The sequence below is a fragment of the Oryctolagus cuniculus genome, chromosome X (genome assembly GCF_964237555.1).
Source record: "Oryctolagus cuniculus chromosome X, mOryCun1.1, whole genome shotgun sequence".
Taxonomy (NCBI): Eukaryota; Metazoa; Chordata; class Mammalia; order Lagomorpha; family Leporidae; genus Oryctolagus; species Oryctolagus cuniculus.
The window spans coordinates 110,286,165-110,308,261 of NC_091453.1; the positions used below are offsets into that span (position 1 = coordinate 110,286,165).

Below are 22,097 nucleotides of genomic sequence, written 5' to 3' on the forward strand. Positions count from 1 at the left end.
CCTCAGCACACATATCTTTGAAGTGATTATTGCAGCACTTTTACATCAATTAAAAAAAAAAAAAACAAAGACTAACTCAATCTGTGAGTCCCTATATATGGCAAGTAAAAAGCACCTGGCTCAGATTGTGTGAAGGAGGCCCTCATGGCAAAAGCTTGGGATGTCCAAATATAGCAAATGTGAAATGAGATGTTTATCTACTTAAGAATGCATTTATTCAGGTCTCCTACTGCGAACAACCTGGGACTAGTATTAGGTACGCGTTCTCTATGTCATCTGATGTCAAATTCTACCAACTGCTCTTTTTGAGGCTTATTATGAGATTCTCCATTCAAAGAGTAAAAGAGTGGGTTCTTACACAGCCAAAAGACAAAACATTGCCCCTTTCAAAACACAATAGCTAATCACAAACATCCACACATGAGAGTTTAACAGACAAACCTGTACCCTGTAGACGTCAGCATGAGAGGGTGTACACCATGGCCAGGTCGGGGCTGCCATTTCTGCCAACATGGAGTTAAAAGCCACTCCCCAGGGCCTTATCTGTCAACTGACAGTGTGCGCTAACAATGACTTGGGACTAATTTGGAAACATTCAGTTGCTTGGGAATGTGTGCATCAATTCCTTTCCTTCATAATTTATACATCATTTTGATGGCAGTGCTTGGCAATAAATAACTGAAACGAGTTCTAACCACTCAGAGATTTAGTCTTCTATCTTCCCCAGTGCTTTTTATATTCTCCAAGATAGCCCACATTCAGCTTTCTATGCAAACCTGAAATTGTATTCAGGAGGAGAAGAAGAAGGAAAAAAAGCAACCAATAGATCTTTCACTTTGGGAATTGAATATAAGATCATATTCAAAGTGCAGCATTTATGGTCCAATGCTGAATACATAAAATATATGACCATTACAAATTCACCTTTCATTGCAAAGCTGTGCTCTTGTAGTGACATATCTTATTGCTCGATTAGAGCTGTTAGCATGATGAAGGCATCTTTCATCTTTTTCCTAGATGCAGGCTGGGTGTGCTTCTGCCTGGCAAAACGCTTCACACTGCCAAGAGAGAAAGCTCCCAGGGAATCTGAGTCATTCACCAGAGGGTTGCAGCCACTTCAAAGGGTAAATGCCTAATTAAAGGTATGTCATATGCATGGGATCGCACTGCTTCACACTGCCAGGCTTTGCAGAAACCAAAAGGACAGACCAGCCAATGTTGTCTTCTAGAATATATTCAAAGACATAAATCTAAGAGCACAAATATTCAGCCAATACAAGTTTTAGAAATACCAAAAAGTCATTTAGGAAATGGTACATTGCTATTTACTAGGTAAATAGTAAATCATGTAAATCAGTGATGTGATTAAAATGTTAATGTACTTAAACCAATTCAAGCAGGAAATTTATGGAATGGCTTCCCAGATACTTCCAACTCAAACCTAAACCTCAGTGTATGAATCAAAGACAGATTTTCATAGATCGTGCAAATTATGAAACAATGAATCGCTTCTGCTCCTTCTCTCTTTAAGTTTTGAAAGTCATAGTTCAAATCTTACCTTGCCCTTATGGACTAGTGTCCTTGTCCTTCACAGGCTCGAAGCTATCTTTCCAAAGCCATCTCTGACTTTCGCCTCTTTCCCCGTCCCATTCTTTCATTCTTCATGCATCCAGTATTACTGACACATGCATTACTCTTTTCAATTCCCCACTGACTAGCCCAGTGTGAGGCACACAGAATGCATCCCATAAATCTTTGTTGAGTGAATACAAATGAATGACAAAATGAGAACATCACATGGCTTTGTGACAGCTATGTCAGATGCACAGGGCACTTTGCACTTACTTCCCACTCTTAGATGCGTTCCGGGCCTTTGCAGATGATGGAGAGTTGACGCCTGGGTTAGTGTTTGCAGAACCTCGTCTATCCTTACTATACCCACAGAAAGAATAGAAAAAAATATGTATACAACAAGAATCACAGAGACAAAAAGTAGTTACTTCATTTAAAGAGTTTCATGCGTGCTCTCTCTCTATCTCTCTCTCTCTCTCTCTCTCTCTCTTCCCTGTCAAAGTAAAACCTGGTCCTACCTAGTGGCATCCCTCAAAGGTAGACAGTGGGAACCACTGGTCAAGCTCAAAGTACGCTATCCTTTCGGCATTCAAAACTTGAGCTAGTGAATTCCATTAATGATAGCACCACAGCCCAGATCTCAAAGAAGACTCTAATAAAATATAATATAAAATAAGTAGTCCTTTAACAGAAAATCCTTTCTTTCCAGCCAGTGGATTATCTGCATTACAAGTTCAGTTCTGAAGCTGCTGACTTTTAGTGAAGTATGTGGGTGCCAAATGATTTGCAAAAGTCTTTGGGAGATACTATCCAATGAATTAATAATTTTCACTCATAATGTTACATGGGAAGGCCATGAATTCAGATATTCTTTCAGGAGAAGCACCACCTGGTTCATGAGTAATTGAATTTAAATCTCCACCTTCAATAACTCCACAGCTTATGTCAAACCTTGGAAACAATTACAAAATAAATCACAAGGAAGGTCTGCTTAATCTCATCAGGTTAATAAACGCAGACAAATTAATCACCCAAAGGTAAACAAAAAGAAATAATTGATTGGAGTCCTCTTGATTACTTTATTCTATTTCCTTTATCAAACTATTTCACCATTATCTTCAACTCAGCTGCTCGGCCTTGAAGTTATTACTTTACTTCATCTTCAGATTTCCATGGAAACCAATTCAAAGCCTTTTTCTCCACTTGATGATGTGTGGAATTATTTATCCTGATTTCATCAGAAAGTTTTTTTTTTGTTAGTAGTATCTACATCAGCATAACCTTTTATAAAAAGTGAAAGTAAGAAAGAAAGAAAAATGCATATCCAGGCTTTCAAAGTGTATAACAGAACCTTCCAGAGGCACAGAATATTATCTCAGAGCATGCCCCAGAGCTTTCTGGATATTTATGAATCCTTCACGCACCTCAGAAATAGGTGTCTGTGAACAACTGTATTTGTTTGTGGGAATTTGAGGTGGGGTGGGGGTCAAAACTGATATACTGCCCTGCATGCATCAGCTTCAAATGCTACACGGGTGTGACTGCAACAAAAGGCAATCATGCATTCCTGGTGACTGCAAACAGGTTACAGATGTGTATGGGCACAGAGGAAGGCTAATCAGAGAAAGCCAGGTTGATAGCAAAAGCGTGAGCAGTTAGGATTCAGTGTCCAAGAGATGCAAAAAGAAGCCCTTTGAAACGGGAGACACCTGATGAGCTGTGAGTCTGCTGCTGGGATCGGGCTCTGGAGAGAACAGGCACACTTTCCGTCCTGGGCAAGGTGCCTAAAACTAGCATGGACAAAGTGCTGGGTTTCTCACACGGTGTGAGGACTCGCTGGAATGTGGCTACCTTCTACGTGGGGCCTGAAGAACCCACCTGGCACTGCCCCTACCTATTCATTCTGATGTCTTGGCAAAGCACTCCTTAGCTGGACCTGTGACCAGAGCCAACCTCAGAAACAAAGTGATGAGTCCAAACAATTGGACAAAAGACTCTGAGAAGAATTGCAAATTATCTCTTCCAGAAGGTGGGTGCAGCCTGGCACAGTGGATATTTGTCACAAAAACACAGGCAGGTTTCAACTATCTCACTGCTATATCCTGGTCACTGGCCACTTGGCCTTCCTCCTCCTAGCATCACTCACACAGCAGGCAGTGGGAAACCTGACTGGAAGCATTCCAAAACAAGGGATCCTTCCATGTCTGTTGCACACCCTTGGGCTCAGATTAGGTGGTCAATTAACTTTTTTTTTTTTTTTTGGTCAATTAACTCTTCCCAAGTCACTACACTCTTGCATTTATGTTCTTTTGAATGAAACAACACCCATTCCCATTTGAAAATTCCCCTGTCTGTGCCTTTGGGGGCAAGAGCCCTCTGTAATGTGCATGACACGTGACCCTGTTTAAATGCAATGCAAGGCACTGCAGGACATCAGGGAAAACTGTCTGAGGAGATGCCCAGAAGCAGTAGTTCTTTAACAGATAGGAGTAAGGACCCCTCTGACCTACTGCCAAATCCTGCAAGTGCAGAAGTGAGGAGAATCAAAGCAAAAACATTCTCAGGGATAAATCACCCAGGGAAGGTATGGCACCAACACTGGCGGTGAAAGTAATCAAATCGCTCAAAATGTTTGTTCTGTGTAAATAACACATCCCCTCACAGCAGTAAAATGTATCTGAAAGGGGAAGCAAAAATAACTTGTGGCAGGCTTGGGTCCTAGGAGCTTAGTTTTGTACACACACTAAGGACTGTGGTACAGAAAGACAAGCTTGCTGAACACTGACGGGAAAAGTCACTGCTCCCCGCCAAAGATCCAGCAAGATGCTAGAATCCTCGAAGGCTGAAAGAGAAGGAGATCTACAAAACTGATAGCAAGGACCTGGAATTTTCCAGAAGTGCTCCATGAGAGACAGAGAAGATACTGCGGTTGCAGACTCTGTGGGATTCTCAAAGATCTGGCAAGACATGGCTCAACAACCCCCAAATTAAGGTGCTGCCAAGAATCCTAGTTATTGAAACATCCAGCAATCCCAGAGACTTACAGAAACGAGCCCTGCCTGCTTCTAAGCTATATGGATAACAATTTGGGATATAGGAGATTGGGGGAGCTGCCTAGAATCAGAGTTAGCTCCTGACCTACACATCTGAAACAGGCCCACGTAAGTTTTTCTTTTGATCTGTCGGTCTCTAGCCACTTGTCAGACCTCTTTGCTTTGATCTCCTCTTTGAGTTGTAATCTCAAAGGCTGTGGCCTGAAATCCCAGAGAGTAGGGATGCAGGCTTCCGACACTCTACCAGTGTAGCTATCCCTCTTCTGAGTGGAGGACTCTTTCCTCCCTCCAGTGCCTCACAACCATGCCTCATCAAAGGCTCATGAAAACAATTCCAGGTGAATTCTGATAGGAAAAGTTAATGAGTGCCAGCTCTCCTTCTCTCTGCCTGGTTGGCTGACTGTCTCCATCTATCAACTATGCTCTTTTCTATAGACTCCAGGCATATCTCTAACACTACAAAATCAGAAAGAAAAAAAAAGCACGACAGTCTTATGCACATTGTGTTCAGGTGGAAAAACTATGATAACTCAACTCCTCAGCATTTGCAAAGTGTTCCTGATTGAGTAATTTGATGCTGAAATGGTATTCAGTGTACTTAAACCAAAAGGCAATCAGATTCACTCCAATTTGATTGTTTGATTGTTTTCCCCCTAGGTCACAGATACTTGTGGGAGAACACCTTAGCAGTTTAAGATGTGCTTAATTCACTTTCTTGATAGGTGGCATACAGAAACTTCTGCATCTCCTATGGCACTTTGAAAGCTCTTTTCAAATTAACTCAGATCTATGAAAAATAGTTTTGCTGCTACACCTGCAACAGTACTGAAATTTTAAAGACTAATTTTCAGCGTCCTAGGAAACTGAAATTGTACTTCAGAAGAATGAGCTGGGCTATAATAGTTACAGTCAACACCTCTTTTCCTTAATATTTGCCATGTGGTACTGTTTTTATTTTATTGTTTATCTGTCTCTCAAATTAGCTTTTAAGTGGGTGCTTATTATGGTTTGATCCCACCGAAACTCAGTTTAAGGGCTGGTCCCCAATGTCATGATATTGAGAGGTGGTAGGGCCTCTAACAGGCATTTAGGCCATAGGGGTAGAGCCCATGTGAATGGATTAATGCAATCTTGAAGCAATGAATGAGTTCTCTCTCCTGAGACTCACTCAGTTACCATGGGAATGGTATTTTTTTTTTACAGGCAGAGTGGACAGTGAGAGAGAGAAAGACAGAGAGAAAGGTCCTCCTTTGCCGTTGGTTCACCCTCCAATGGCTGCTGTGGCCGGCACACTGCGCTGATCCGATGGCAGGAGCCAGGTACTTATCCTGGTCTCCCATGCGGGTGCAGGGCCCAAGGACTTGGACCATCCTCCACTGCACTCCCTGGCCACAGCAGAGAGCTGGCCTGGAAGAGGGGCAACCGGGACAGAATCCGGCGCCCTGACCAGGACTAGAACCCGGTGTGCCGGCGCCGCAAGGTGGAGGATTAGCCTAGTGAGCCGCAGCGCCGGCCCGTGGGAATGGATTGTTATGAAGCAAGCCTGTCCTTTCCCTCTCTCTTGTGTCTGAGCTCTCTTCTATACATGCTTGCTCATAGCTCTAGCATGTGCTCCTGCCAAGTGATGTCATCTGCCAGGTTATGACACAACCTGAGACCTTCACCAATGCAGCCACTGGTGTTTGAATTCCCTGCATCCAGTACCATGAGATAAATAAACCTCTTTGATTTATAAATTACTCAGTTGCAGATAATTTTTAACAGCAGTAGAAAATGCACTGAGACAGTGCTCACAAAATATCTGCTGAATGAAAAGACTCAGTGAAAAGGAGTGTCATGATTGGCCATTAATGTCTAGTACTGGTGTGAGAAAAGGAAGTGGGAACACCCATGTCACATATTTTTCCATCCCTGAAGACAAATTGTCACCAGAGAAAAGGCCATGGAAGCCGTGGGGTTCTTGTCTTCATGCAAGAAAGAATTCAGGTGGGAGACAGAGAGTGGAGTGATAAGGCTTTATTGGGGACAGGGCATCTGTCAGGATGGAAAGGACAAAGAGAGCGCCCAGTCACTGGGACTGGGGGAGAGCGAGGTTACATGGTTGAGTGGAGAGAATACATCTGGGCAGGCCAGGCGGGCGGCTCAGCAGAGAGGCAGAGGGCTGAGCCGGCAGTCTGTTAGGACTCCCTAGGTTTGTAAGGGAGTCTGTTTACCCACCTCCCCTCTCCTCCAGGACAAAGGATGGGGAATCCTACCAGAAGGATTTGTTGGGTGAAAATTAGCAAATTCCTCCCCAGATTTGTTGGTCTGGGCAGAATAGAGGGGCTTCCCTTAGGGTGTCTGAGAAGGTTTTATTGCCCCATGTTATCAGGTCAGGTAACCCATCTGGTCCTGAGGAGAGAGTTCTCCTGGGAGCTTTCCTTGGGGGAAGGGCTGGGACCACCTGGGAGGTTATCAGGGTCTGGGCAGGACTTTGAAGTGCAAGATGCTGGGCCTCTGGAGCTTCAGCAGTAGGTGCTGGTCTTCAGGCCTGTCCCATACACACATAGGCTAAATTTCTGACTTCCTCCCTAACAAATGATCTGGGAGGAGTGGATTCTGGTTATGGATTATGGATTCTGGTTGATGTTCATGTGGATCGCAAAAATAGGTGAGATTAGAAAGCTTGCTTAGAGGTTTGGACAGTGCCTCTACATGATAACAACAAATCTGTTGCATTTGCTCGGCTCTTAATGTTTTCTAGAGTGTGTTCTTGTAAGTAACAACCGAGACAAAACCCAACCTACTATTAAGGGGTTGTTTCAAGTGTCTCTTGCAGAAAGGTTGGCTACTCTTTGTTCCCTGAAGACGACCCTATCGCAGGTTCGGGAAATGCACTTGAAACTCAAAAGTCTACCAGGGATAGAAACTCATCTCATCTACTTCCCCAGCAGGTGCTGGAGGCCCCTCTGTAACAGATCACTTAAGTGATCATCTTTTGAAAGGTTATTAAATCATGAGTACTTTCCCATGAAAACCTACTCTTTTTTCCTTTCCAAGAAGTTCACATTTCTAAAGTATTTTTGCCCTTTGTTCTGTTACTAGGCAAGATAGCTCTTCAAATATTGATTTCCTTTAATTAAAGTTGATGAGGCTCCTGTATTTCATTTTTCTCTCGTTAGGTTATGTCCTGAGTGATTTTCTTTCTTTGCTCCAAACTTTTTCATTTTCATTTCTTCTACCTGAAGTGTCTAAATTAGAGTACCTGTCCCTTTACATGCCCTGTGCCCATTATCTGTATCTCTGTTAATCAGCTAGCAAAGAAATTCCAGTTCAGTAAGAAGCACGTGCAGTTAGCTTCCTCCCCTAGTTTCCCTTTGCTTCCCTATGGATAACAACCAAGGTTTTCTTAGAGGACAGGGTGAAAGCTCATCTTTATTGCTATGAAAAACCAATATAACTATGATATCTCAGAAGTACCTTCATAATTTCAAAGTGCTTATTGAGGAATCTCAAGATCAAAGCCTGGCTGCCATCAAGACATTTAACTTCTTGCTGTCTGAGGATTTGCAGCTATAAAACAGCTACAATTAAACGGATCAGGTAAACCATTCACAGAGAACCTCACAGTTACCTTGTAATTGCATAGGTCTTGGAAAAGCAGCTGGGGCGCTTGCATTATCTTGCCCTCTCCCCTTCCATTAATTTTTCACTCTAACAGCTCACCACAGAGCAGCAGGGACTGGAGCAATTTGCTCATTGATTATTGCTGCTATTTTGTGCCCTTCACCTCTTGGAACATGCTGTTTCTGCTCAAGGAGTAGTGGTCATATCCCTGAATGCCTCACTGGGGTCAAGAAAGAACATGAGTCAGTTCCTAAATTATATTATTTTGTCATTTAAATAGACTAATCCCTTATGTCTTTGCCAAGAGTGTGGCCTTGGTTACAGACTGCGAGAGGACACGGGAACTATACCTTACAGTTGGAAGTGGCATTGTATTGCATTCACATCCAGCTCTGGGCTCCTCAGTCTCATGGGGAGTTGGATGGTTTGGGGGTAAATCAAACCTGAAATATAATATAATGGGTTTCTGGACTGGAATGGTAGTTATGAGGGTGGAAGAAAGAAACCATACCCAGTATATCAAAAGAAAATAGACAGAATGGTGGGTCAACTACATCTGGGGAATGAGAATGAACTCTAAATGAAAGCTGCCAAGAAGGTTTGGAAGCTGGGTGACTGGGAAACTAATTTCTTTTGCCAGTGAAAGAGAAAGATTTGTTGGGAGGAGGATCAGGGCTAGAGAAGAATTAAGGATTTGATCTAGAGCAAATAGAGTTGAAGTATCGATGAGTAGTGTCCCACAGGAAAGTAGAGAAATGGCACCGGAGCTCAAGATCAAAGACAGAGTCAGATGGAGAATCATTGCTCTGGAGTGACACTCAAAGCCATGACATTAGCAGCAAGGCCTGATGGGACAGGAATCCACTATGAATGGGTAGTGAGTGTTTCAGGAGGCATCTGATACCAGAATCAGTTTGCGTCCACCCCAGTGTACAAAGATTTGCAAATGTGTTTCAAAGACTTATATGACTACATCACAAGCCCAGGTAAAAGAGCCTGAACAGTGTAAAGATCAATTTAAGGTTAATGAGGGCAAGTGCAGGCCCCTGGCTTTCTTCATCCCCTTCCTATCACCTGCTTCCCCCCATTCTCCTAGCCTAGCCAGATACTTACACTTGACAAAATAAGCTGGGTGCTGCGAGGTGGGTGGCAATCCCTATCAACCCATTCCCATAAAGTTGTCACCATGCTATTGTCACCTTGATGTAAGGACACTGGCAGATTAGCAACATTGAACTTCAAACCTTGACTTCACTTGCAGTTCACATTCTTTTTGTTTTGATTCTCTTTTTCTTTCTGTCCTTTCTCTTAGCATACTGGGGGTACAAGATGCCAGACCTGAGTAACATCACCACAGTTGCAGGTGAGAGCAACCTGTCTGCGTGCAAATCAATGGCTTTGCCTTTGGAAAGTCCAAGTATCACAGGCTTTCTGAGTTGAGCTGAGGTCATTAGGGCAACATTTTAAAACCAGTACTTACTAGCTCTGCCAAATTGAAGTAAATTTTGGTCTTTAGCCCTGGCTCCACAATGTACCAATGAAATCGTTTCATTTTTCTGGGTCTCAATTTCCTTGTCTGCCACTCCAACTTCTTAAGACCACTATGTAGCTTTGAAAATTATAAAATGTTAACCGACTTGCTCACCTATAAAACATGTAATGTGCATGTATGGCCTTGGGGATACAATGATGTGCCAAAGTTTCTGCCCTCAAGTGACTCAAAACTAAGTGGAAGAGGCATTCATGTTAGGTACATAACAACACAGTGTACCCAACAGAATAAACAGGTGTGGAAAAGTGCTAGAAAAATAATATAGGGACCAATCACTTATGCCTGAGGCAATCAAGGAAAGGAAAGGTAAAGCTGAGTTGCTATTATGAAAAGGGTGATCCTTGGTTTGCCTTTAAAAATCACGATTAAAAATGTTTTAGAGGGGGAAAATGCCAATTAACCTGACTTGACCGTCACACAGTGAGTACATGTATAGAATTAACATATTATAACCTGTACATGTATATAATTAAAATAATTTAACAAAATAAATGAAATGCAGATAAAGCAATGTAGGAAAATATTTCTTGTGTTTCCAATATGTGCAAACTACCGAAATGAGATACTGTGAATAACAGAATTTTTTCAAAAGTATGTGCCCCTATAAATTGGTTACAAATCACCTGTAGGTATTAATTTTTACTGGCTACAAAATTATTTGTCCCTGAGACTTTCAAAAACACAAAAGGAGTGTTTCACCAGATTTTGTAATGGTATAAAACATAAGAGACTGGTTTGTTTCCCTGCCAAAAAACAAAATCACAAATTAAAAAATAAATCTTGGTTATGAGGATTTTTACAAAACAGAATGAAAGTATGCTTATTCTTAGTTTGAGACAGTTATCTCCCAACAACAGTGGCTCACAGACTTCCTTATTCACATATCAGGTAACCTGTAGTATTTTTTAAATGGAGATAGCGAGTTTCTGATTCAATAGGCCTAGGAATGGGCTTGAGAACTTACAACTGTAACAAGTTCCCAAGGGACGCTGCTGCTGCTGCTTGTGCATGAACCACACTGCCTCACAAGAAGCATGGGACAGCCATCTTAGTGGAACTTGAGAGAACAATCAGCCATATCCATTGTCCCTGCTTTCCAAACAACACAGTTAACATGTGCCGGATGGAACGCCCCCCCTGCACAGCTTCTGAGGCAGAGCAGCTGATGATGCTAGTCTGTCAGCACGTATCTCTGGAGAAGCTCCTCTTTCCTAAGGAAGTGGCAATTACCTCAAGCACCACAGAGTGGAGCTCAATAGCAGGTGAGACAAAAATTGGATCTGACAGCATTAATTGAGCCTGAAGTTCTATTTACTGAAAATGATCTGGCATAATTAAAAATTCACAACTGGAGCCTAGTTGGTGAGCATTATATATTAGGGACTCCCCTAGAGTAGGCCAGAAAAGTCTCAGTGAACTTTTTAGGAAAAGCCAAAGGGAGCCAACTGCATTGGCAGGAATTATCATGCAGAGGAAAAGGAGAAGTCAGCCCATTTACTTGGAAATGAGATTCTCATTTTATATTGCAGAATGGTATGAACCAAGAGTGTTGAGGGGGAGACTTAATTCCTTTTCTCTGGCAAATAATCACTTTGTTTTCACTTTCTACTGTGTTTGTGTATGGGCAGGCATTTGGCTCAGTGGTTAAGACACCACTTGGGATGCCCTCCCAAGTGCCTGGTTTTGAGTCCTGGCTCCACTCTTGACTCCAGCTTCCTTTAGATGCACATGCTGGGAAGCAGAAGACGATAGCCCAAGAAAGTTAGGTCACTGCCACCCATATGGGAGACCTGGATTGACTTATGGCCACCTAGTTTCAGCATGGCCCAGCCTCAGCTGTTGCAGGCATTTGGGGAGTGAACCAGTGGATGGATCTCTCTGCTTAATTATCTGTCTCTCGGCCATTGGAGGGCGAACCAACAGCAAAGGAAGACCTTTCTCTCTGTCTCTCTCTCTCACTGTCCACTCTGCCTGTCAAAAAAAAAAAAATTATCTGTCTCTCTCCACCTTCCAAAAAAAATAATACAAGTAAATCAACAAAAATCCTAAAAATAAATATGTGTGTGCTCTTAAGGGATTTCCAAGAAAGTCTACTCTGCCTGCACATTATGTGTGAACTTCTTTGAGGGCCAGGGCACATTATATTCATATCCGTTCACAAGATCTCTTATAACATTTGTTACAGTCTGTTGACTGACAACCATACCTGAGAAATTTGACTTCTAACATGTTTGTTGAATTGAACTCAATGACTGATACATATTAGGCTAGAAGTTTACTAATAGAGTCATGTGACTTTGGTTTCTTTAAATAACTTATGTCCAATCACATTGCATACCTAAAAGAATGAGAACCTACTGGAGTACCATCTCTGATCTCTAGGGTCCACAGATAAGAACTTAAGTAGAGTAAAACCAGAGTCAGCAAATTTGAATAATGGCATTGCCAAACTAACTGGCGGCAGCCTGGAGTTTGGAGAAAAAAACTTGGGCACTGGAATCCAGCAGGGGGTCATATTCTGTCTTTGTACTAGCAGGAGGATTTTGAACAAGTTGGAACATTGATACAGGTTGGTCCTACCTAAGACCTCACACTGACGCTTCAGTACACTAATTCTCTAGCTACATATTGGTATCTAATGTTAAAAGCATTCAAATCTCTCCTTGTTACTGGACTTAGTATCTAAGTACTTCTAAGGGGACAAACATATCTAGGATTTAAAACTGTATCTGGCTCCTTAGAAATCAAGTCAAAGGGTGCTGTCAACAAGGTCTTGACAAGGCTTTTTAGGATAGAAAAGGCAGTAAAATTCCCCAAAACTATTCGCCCTGTGTCTCTTAACAGAACTGAACCTCTGTACCAAGGTTTTTATGCTTTTATGTTCATTTATATTTAGACGAACAGTTAGAACATGAAAATATTCTCATTTTAAGGTGCTTCAAGCATTACACATTTTTTTGAATGACTGTTATTTCTTTTTTAAAGATTTGTTTATTTGACATGACAATAGGTCTGATCTGATTTCATCATCATTTAAAAAAAATCATCTATTATTTTTCACTTTATGTTTCTGTGTGGGAGCAAACTGTTGAAATACTTACTTAAGGTATACTAAGCTGATCTTCTGTATATTAAGATAATCGAAAATGAATCTTGATGTGAATGAAAGGGGAGAGGGAGTGGGAAAGGGGAGGGTTGTAGGTGGGAGGGACGGTATGGGGGGGGAGCCATTGTAACACATGAGTCGTACTTTGGAAATTTATATTCATTAAATAAAAGATTAAAAAAAATAAAGATTTGTTTATTTGAAAGAGTTACAGAGGAAGTCACCACACACACACACACACACACACACACACACACATACCCAGGAGCCCAGAGCTCCATGCAGGTCTTCTACAGAGGTAGCAGGGGCCCAAGTACTTTGGCCATAATCTGCTGCCTTCCCAGGCATATATGTCGGGAGCTGTATCGATCAGAAGTGGAGCTGGATCATGAACTGGCACTCACATAGGATGATGCTGGTGGTGCAGAAAGCAGTTTAACTCACTGTGCCACAATGCTGGCTACTAAATGCATTTTATCTCATTTAATTTTGGTTTTGGACTTTTTTTTTTATCTGACAGGCAGAGTTAGACAGTGTGTGTGTGTGTGTGAGAGAGAGAGAGAGAGAGAGAGAGAGAGAGAGAGAGAAAGGTCTTCCTTCCGTTGGTTCACTCCCCAAATGGCTGCTACGGCTGGCGCACTGCACCAATCTGAAGCCAGGAGCCAGGATCTTCTTCCTGGTCTCCCATGTGGGTTCAGGGCCCAAGCACTTGGGCCATCCTCCACTGCCCTCCCGGGCCACAGCAGAGAGCTGGACTGGAAGAGGAGCAACCGGGACTAGAACCCTGCGCCCATATGCGATGCCGGCGCCACAGGCAGAGGATTAACCAAGTGAGCCACAGTGCTGGCCCCTGGGCTTTTTTCTTTGTGGAGGGCTTTTTCACTGTTGGAAACTTTTCCTTGGAGAGGTTTTTTTTTTTTCCCCTTTGGGGCCTTTTTTGTATTTCTGGCTGTCTGTCCATGTGTGACTTTTTTTTTAAGATTTATTTTGTTTATTTGAAAGGTAGAGTTACAGAGAAAGATAGAGAAAGATCTTCCATCTGCTGGTTCACTCCCCAAATGGCCATAAGGGTCAGTGCTAGGCCACGTTGAAGCCAGGAGCTTCATCTGGGTCTCCCACATGGGTGCAGGGGCCCAAGCACTTAGGCCATCTTCTGCTGCTTTCCCAGGTGCATTAGCAGTGAGCTGGATTGAAAGTGAAGCAGCCAGGGCTCAAACCGGTGCCCATATGGGTTACCAGTGTCACAGATCACAGTTTAACCCATTACGTCACAACGCTGGCCCCTGAATGTATGCTATTTCTAAGAAGCTTTTTCCTGCTCATGTTGCATTACAATATGGAAAACTGAGCATTATTTTAGCGTGATTACTGATAGAATATTAAGATTTTGATAATTCATGAAAACAAAACACATCTTATTCTATATCACCATACTAATCACTGTTAGATGCTAGGCCTTGTATAATTTATAACAATATACATCTTTTCTTATACACAAGTGTTTAATAATAGCCTAATCAAACCCAAGACACTTAACTAAGCCAAATACTAAGGATATTAATTGACTATATCTGTCCAAAACAAGAGCAAAACTCACAGAAATATGGAGCTGGAAGTATCAGCAGAGATAAGAAATTAAGGCCGAGTGAGAAGGGATTTATCCAGGAGGAGTATCCAAACAGGCAGTATTGGCCTAAAAATAGAATTTGGCTGGCACACAGCAACCAGGGATATAAGACCCATGGAGTATAGAATGAGGCAGGAAGGATTAAGACCAAAGATGAAGTTACATGAATGAATTGTGGCTCTTTTTTGCCAATATAAGAAGTTCAAGAAGGAGGGCAGTTTTATCAATGTGTGGAGAGGGGAAGGTATGTGGAAGGAGATGAGGACATGTTCAGTTTTGAGCAATGCTGTGCTTCCTATGCCTGTGGGATCAGGTGAGAGATTTGGCTAAACACTGGATATACAGATGCAGAACAAGCTGGCTATAGAGAGCTCAGGTGAAGAATGGGCTCCTGGATTGTGGAACCTGTGATAGCTGAAGGGCTGGCATTGTGGCGCAGCAGGTGAAGCCTCTAACTGCAGCTCCAGCATCCCATATGGACACTGGTTTAAGCCCCAGCCGCTCCATTTCTGATCCAGTTCCCTGCTAATATGCCTGACAAAGCAGCAGAAGGTGGCCCAAGTACTTGGGCCCCTGTCACCCATGTGGGTGACCTGGATGAAGTTCTGGGCTCCTGGCTTCAGCATGGGCAAGCCCTGGCTGTTGCGGCCATTTGGGGAGTGAACAAGCAGACGGAAATCTCTCTTCTCTGTCTCTTCCTCTCTCTTTGTAGCTTTGTATTTCAAATAAATAAATCTTAAAAGAAGAAACAGAGCAGAAGAGATTACACAGGAGAGTGAATAGAGTAAGAAGAGAAGAGCTGAGAAGAAGATGAATTACATACAGGTTGGAGGGGAGAAAGTGGGCTCATCAAAAGCCAAAGGAGGAACTGGATCTGGGGCATGAGGATTCCAAACATAAGAGACTCATTTGCTGATTATAAGACAGTTTTGTGTGTTGGGTTTCCAGCTGCTACATGTTGCTTTTTCCTGGTGCACTTTTCTGATTAGTTGTGGTATTTCATCAGTCATGCTGTCCTTTATCAGATCAAGAGCATTTGATAGTCAAGAAGCCTTCTTGGTCCCATGCAACCCGCTCTCATCAATTCCTGGCAAGGATGATCTGATGTATGCTGAAGGAAGCATTTTGTGCCAAGCAAATCCATAATTACAGGCTTGTGATATATTTTTTTCAGTCAGGCTTTATTTATTGCAGCAAAGGTCAACAAAACAAGAAACTGTGTTAGTGCTAAACTAGATGCAGTGATAATACTAAAGTTTATGCAAATATGGTTATAATCTCCCAAATAAGTCACTAATCTGCTTTTGATTATTGTTCCTGCTTGCTTGCTTGCTTCCTCCGTTTTGTGCAAAATCAGAAATGGGCCTTATTGATCTCAACTTGGCTTCAAAATTCAAGCAAATCTTGGCTCTGGTAGAATCAGAATTCAAGTCAGCCTTTTGCCAAGACCCACTTGTTCAACACTTGGGAAGGCCTTGCCTTCCTGCGAGTTATGATATCATCTGTCACCTCTTTGTATTTTTGGTTCTTGGGCTTTGAAACAACAGCCCTCTGGTTCTCCCCAGACACTGAACAATCAGCTCCCTACTGAATGCATTCTTTAAATCTATGCAAACCAGGTGTCCACCCACTTTTTCTTTGAGCACTTTAATCACAATGCAAGATCTCATTCTCCAAGGGTACTTCTTGGCTTAGGAAAAAATGGAGAGGTCAAAAGCTATGGTGAAAAGAACATGAAAAGCAGAAATAAACCTTATTACTGCAAAAGACCCAAGTCTAAATGAAATAAAGAACAAAGTCCTGATGGAGAATGTTTTCATTACTTTCTGATGGTAGATACTATTGTGCAAAGGGCTCTGGCATCTTTCAACCTTTGTCTTCACTCTGTTACTGTCCATGTCTATTAAGAGGTGCCATAACGGTGAAACCATATTATACCATTTCCAGAGCCCTCCCAATGAAGCACGGATGGGTCAGGAACCTCAGTGATGCATTTTAGAGAATGATTCTGAGAGACAGGCAAAGAACTCAAGCTGGGAAGGGCTAGAACCTTCACTGGGGCTCAAGAATGTGTCAATCATCATGTCCTGGGGCAGTAGACTTAGCTTTCAGATTGTATCCCAATGGTGAGGGCCTCCGATATAGCAGAGAAGATTCCAACCAGGGAAAGAAGAGTTTGCACTGGTAGGAAAACAAGATGCTATTCAGCTCAAGGAAACCCAGAACTGGGAGGAGAGGCATCCAGCTCCCTGCCTAAAAGGGATATTAACAATCCTTTGTGGCTTAAGGGCAAAAGAAATGGGCTTTCAAAAGCTATTCGATGTTTTTTTCTCCTGGGATTCTTAGAGTTATGGATTTTGTGACCTTGTCTACTCTATGATAATTATGTTTCCCATTTTTTCCATAGTAGTTTATTAAAGTTACCTTTGACATTGTCAGCTTGTCTAAGGCTTGTGGGAGGGTAGTTCTGTATTGACATTCCAGAAACTCAAAGAGGGAAATGAAATCCTAGAGGGAGAGTATGGCCCTCTTATGCTCAAAAAGTTTTGCTGTGGTTGTTTCTTTTTTAAAATTTCCCTTAGAAGCTCTTGTTCTGCTCATCCCTTGTAGGTCAAGGTAGGAATGTAGTTTAAATTTAGGGGAAATGTCCTTTACTGCTTGCTTGCCAGGATGTCAAAACTCTTATCAAGGCACATAGTCCAGCTGTCCACAGTTTGAGAGAAAATTTATTCGTGGCCTGTGGAAGACCTTGGGCTTCAGAGCACCAACTGCTTACAGGCATAGGGTCTGATCTACCCTGACTTGCTTTCTGGACACAATCTAGAATAGGCTCTAACATGCTGTCCCCTTCAAAAATGAGGTGATGGAACAGAGCTAACTTCTAATTCTGTCGAGTGATGACCACAAATTCAAAGTCAAGTAAGGCATTAACTAAAACACCCCTAAAACCAGTAATTGCTACAGGTCAGCAATCTTAGTGTTGGAAGGTTCTGGTTAAATTAAAATTTCCTTCTTGATAATTTTACACAACCAGCTCTAGAGAGAAGAAAAAAAAATAAGGTGATCATTTGGCCTGGTGGTTAAGATGCCCACATCTCACATTAGAGTGCCTGGGTTTGATTCTTTTTTTTTTTTTTTTTTTTTTTTTTTTTTATTTTTGACAGGCAGAGTGGACAGTGAGAGAGAGAGACAGAGAGAAAGGTCTTCCTTTTTTGCCGTTGGTTCACCCTCCAATGGCCGCCGCGGCCGGCGCGCTGCGGCCGGCACACCGCGCTGATCCGATGGCAGGAGCCAGGAGCCGGGTGCTTTTCCTGGTCTCCCATGGGGTGCAGGGCCCAAGCACCTGGGCCATCCTCCACTGCACTCCCTGGCCACAGCAGAGAGCTGGCCTGGAAGAGGGGCAACCGGGACAGAATCCGGCGCCCCAACCGGGACTAGAACCCGGTGTGCCGGCGCCGCTAGGCGGAGGATTAGCCTAGTGAGCCGCGGCGCCGGCCTGGGTTTGATTCTTAACTCCAGCTCATGATTACAGCCTCCGGCTATTGCACATACTGTGAGGCAGCAGGTGTGGCACGAGTGAGTGCATCTCTGCCACCCACATGGGATATCTGGACAGAGCTCCCAGCTCCTGTCTTTTGTATGGCACAGCCCTGGCCATTGCAGACATTTGGAGAGTAAATCATCGGACAGAAGCTCTCTTAGTCTCTCCCTCTCTCCCTCCCTGTCTCCATATCTTTGTCTGCCTTTCTCTCTGCCTCCACTATATATATATATATATATATATATATATACATATTTGCATATTTAAAACTCCCTCACCAAATAGGAAAAAAGAACACAAAGAGATGCATGCTACTGCATGCTCTTCCCACTTTGTCTGATATTTTTTTGGATGGGCATATAGAAGTTATAAACAAAGATGAATATAAAAGAAAAGCATAAATATGAAAATGGAGGCTGCAACTAACAAAACCCCATTTATTCCAAGGATCACCAGGTTAGAGCTGTAACCTGGGCAAGGATAACACAGGTTGATGTTAGACACCCCCCCCCCCCCAGCCCAGGTATAGGCCAGAGCAGTGACTTTTTTTGTAATTTGTAATCCATCTATTATCTCAAATTTGGCATATTTTATTCTAAAGAACAGTTATGATATGGCACTGAGGAAAAAAACAATAGAAAGGTTTTCAAAAAGAAAAGAGATGCATCTTGAAAATCTTGGACAGCAGGATTATTGAAATCGAGTGCTGGAGTAAACTCTGAGTTTCCTAGCAAACAAGGCCATAAGGGAAACATGATGGGCCGGCCATAGCACTCTGAACTTTAAATAAAAAGGAATGGTTTCATTTTGTCAAAAAAGACAACTTTTTTCATGGTGTCAACTCTAAGAAGCACTGGTTTTCTAAGAGGCGCAGAAGCATTCTTCCTAGGACAATCTTTTATAGACAGTCATTAAGAAGTCAAGTTGGTTGAGGAATAATTTCCATTCAGCAAAATTCACCCATCTTTAACTTTTGATAGCAGCTGAGGATACCATATTAGAAAGCAAGCTAGTGAAAGCTAAACTAAGACACAGCCTTTCTGGTGATCTAACTTGACCCTGGGGAAAAGAGTGGAAAACCTACAGGTATGCATTTGAAAACAGGCCTTAGACCAGTGCTTCCCCAACCTACCAGCTCATTAGACAGCTGGAAAGATTGCTCCCATTGTCACATCGTACATCAGTGGATTTGGGGCTTTCCACGGCAGATCCTTTCCTAGTTGCAGCTCATCCGCCTGAGGATGCTCCCACAGTAGATGTATGTGCTGTGCACATGCTTTTGGGAGCTAGACAGAGCCAGCTGAGGCAGCAGGGAAGCACGCCCTTCATTCCCCTTGGGCCTCTTTCTAATTCTTTGCTCAGAACTTCTGGGGCATCGCTCTCTCCTCCAACTATAGCACCCATTCTCTTATATCATCATCTGTTCCCATTACCTGTAATTCTCCTACTACACCTATCAATTCTTCAGAAGCGGCTCCTCACCTGAACTATAAGTCCAATGATTTGATGCTCTTTGCACACAGGGAGCTCACTTTTTTTTCTTTCCTGACCACAGGTTATCAAGGAGCAGATTAAGAAAATAGGTATCTTTCCCCAAAGGCACATTCACCTACAATCAAAGAGAATACAACAAATAGCACTGGAGCAAACAAAGAGGCTCCTTCCTTCAGCTCCTTAATAAATGAAAACACATATTAATTAATTCTTTGGTCCTTTAATTGCTCCTGGATTAAATATACCAGGGTGATTTTTCATTTGGGCCCAGGTTGTCACGAGCTCAATAATTCACTTAAGGAATTCTGATATCATGTGTTTGGCCTTGCTTATTTATGGAGTCAAAAGGAGTAACTCATTAGTGAGTAAGAGGTATTAATTAGACTCGTGTAAAATTACACTCATGGAAGATGCTAGCTCCGTCCAGATAGTTGGATGGAGAACCATACTCAAGAGCTACATGGCAAATTAAGAGCCAGTGTGGGCGGTGTGACAAAGCCTTGAGACAGATCTTTAACAAGCCAACCAGGGCCTATATTATTCCCAGTACATGCTGCTCCTCACAGAGCTGTCACCCACAAAGGCTGTAAATGGATTCCAGGGCTGCTGCTGGCAATCACTTTTCCAGAGCTCTTTGCGGGGAACTGTTGTCATGGACAAGTTATGAGACACATGAGAAATATCAATCATGACTGTGCAGTCACACCTCACTTCTGGCCCGAACCACAGAACCCAGCTTGATCACCCAATTAGTACATCATAATTACCTTCTGATAACATTTGACTGATTCCAAAAATCCAAGCCACCCTCAAAGGCCCTCCAAGGACAAAGGTCACTCCCAAGAGAGTAGAGTCAAGAGGACATGCTCTAGCTGTCAAATGTAGTAACCAATGTAGCAACACAAAAAGGTCCAATATATGGAAGAAATCAGCACATTTTTCCACATATAAATTCTGCTATGTTTGTTAAAAATAGATCCAATGCACACTCTTATTCACCACACTGCTAGGGCATCTTCCTCTCTTTGATTAGAAATTAATACTAATATCAGTATTCCTAGATTGAGTTTTCTCAGCAGATAAAGGTTAAAGAAGGAAGTACTAAACTACAATGTCCTCTGCTCTCCCCTCCCCCACCTTTAAGCTCTTCCTAACATGATCTTTCACGGAGTTCTCTAATGGAAAGAGTTTCGCTGTCAAGCAAGGAAATGGATTCACATGTCAGTGCCTTCAAAAGTCCATTATAATATTATTTAAAAGCTTATTATCTATCCTAAGCAATGTCATAGAATAACTGGAGAAGCATAAGAGTTTGAAAACTAATGCAGAGTCTTAGAATGCCAAATGCAGATGTAAATCACAACTCTCACTAATTAAAGCTTTGGCCCTTTGATTGCTCCTGGATTAAGTTCACAGGGGTGATTTTTCATCCCTGGTTTGGTTGACATAAGCCCAATAACTCACTCTGGCATTCGGACATCACGTGCTTGGCTCTGCTTGTCTATAGAGTTAAAAGGAATATCTCATTAGGGAGTGAGAGATATTAATTAGATTTTTGTAAATAGCAACCGTGTATGATGCTAGCCTCTGATTTCATCCAGATTGTTAAGAACAATGCTATATGAAGAGTTGGAAAACTGGGGTTCTTCTTCTAAAGCACCACACCAGGCCCCCTATGGATTGATATACCTCAGTTCACACAAAGAAAACATGGGCTAAAAATAATGTCATCTTGCCACCCAACTCCACAGAATCATGATGCCAATAAATGGGAAATGGCAGATTATAACCATATCAATTATTTTATAAATAAAATGTGGTAATGATTCTAGTTTGATACTCATTATATCAGTATAGGCCTTATGTTACAAGCTCACAGCTCTGATCTATGGTTTCAACAATGACCACCTGATTTAGTCAAAATGCTTAGTGATACAAAGATTTACCTATTATGCACTCCCTATTCTCAAATTATTGAATTGTCATCAAATTAAATTCTATGACACTCAATGAGTCCTCCTCTTTGCCCCTTGAAGCTCAGTAATACCACAATTAGGAAAAGGAAATGCTTAATTCACATCAGGTGGCTTTATGGCTCTCTTATAGACAAATGGAAGTCCTCTGTTGTGCCACTTGTATTCAGGGCTTTTCCTTCTCTGCCAGTCTTGGACTCAGCCTTTATGCACTCTCTCCACTTGTCATTGCTCTTTCTTTGGGCCATTTGGAATAAGAAGGGAAGACACATCTCTTTGGAAATTGAGCATTAGGGGAAGGGAGGAAGGGTTCGATGGACCCTCCAACTTATTACATTCTCCTAGGAAAGGGTAGGATGATGAAAAAGACAGCTAGGGAACCAGGGTTCATTTGGATGTCTCAGTTCTGCTATGTTAAAGCAGCAGCCTCATTACTTTAGTGCTGCTTGGCTCAATAAAGGCCCTTGCTGAATGAACAATCGTAGCTAGAGGCAATATGAACATTCTGGCTTCATGAAGGGCATTCTTTTTTGGCTGCTCGGGGATGGAAGAGTCAATGCAGTGTGATGGTTG

General features: G+C 42.4%; 1 protein-coding gene across 4 annotated transcripts in view; it reads right to left on the minus strand.

The window, feature by feature from the left end:
- The window catches only part of HS6ST2 (heparan sulfate 6-O-sulfotransferase 2), a 321,540-nt gene that overhangs the window by 50,039 nt on the left and 249,404 nt on the right, over positions 1-22,097 (minus strand). For 2 of the 4 annotated variants that reach the window (XM_002720300.5, XM_008273224.4), the window contains exon 4: positions 1,846-1,932. The exons of the other annotated variants lie outside the window; for them this stretch is intronic. In XM_002720300.5, the coding sequence (XP_002720346.1) occupies positions 1,846-1,932 (87 nt within the window). The remainder of the gene's footprint in view (positions 1-1,845; positions 1,933-22,097) is intronic. 4 annotated transcript variants of the gene reach the window in all.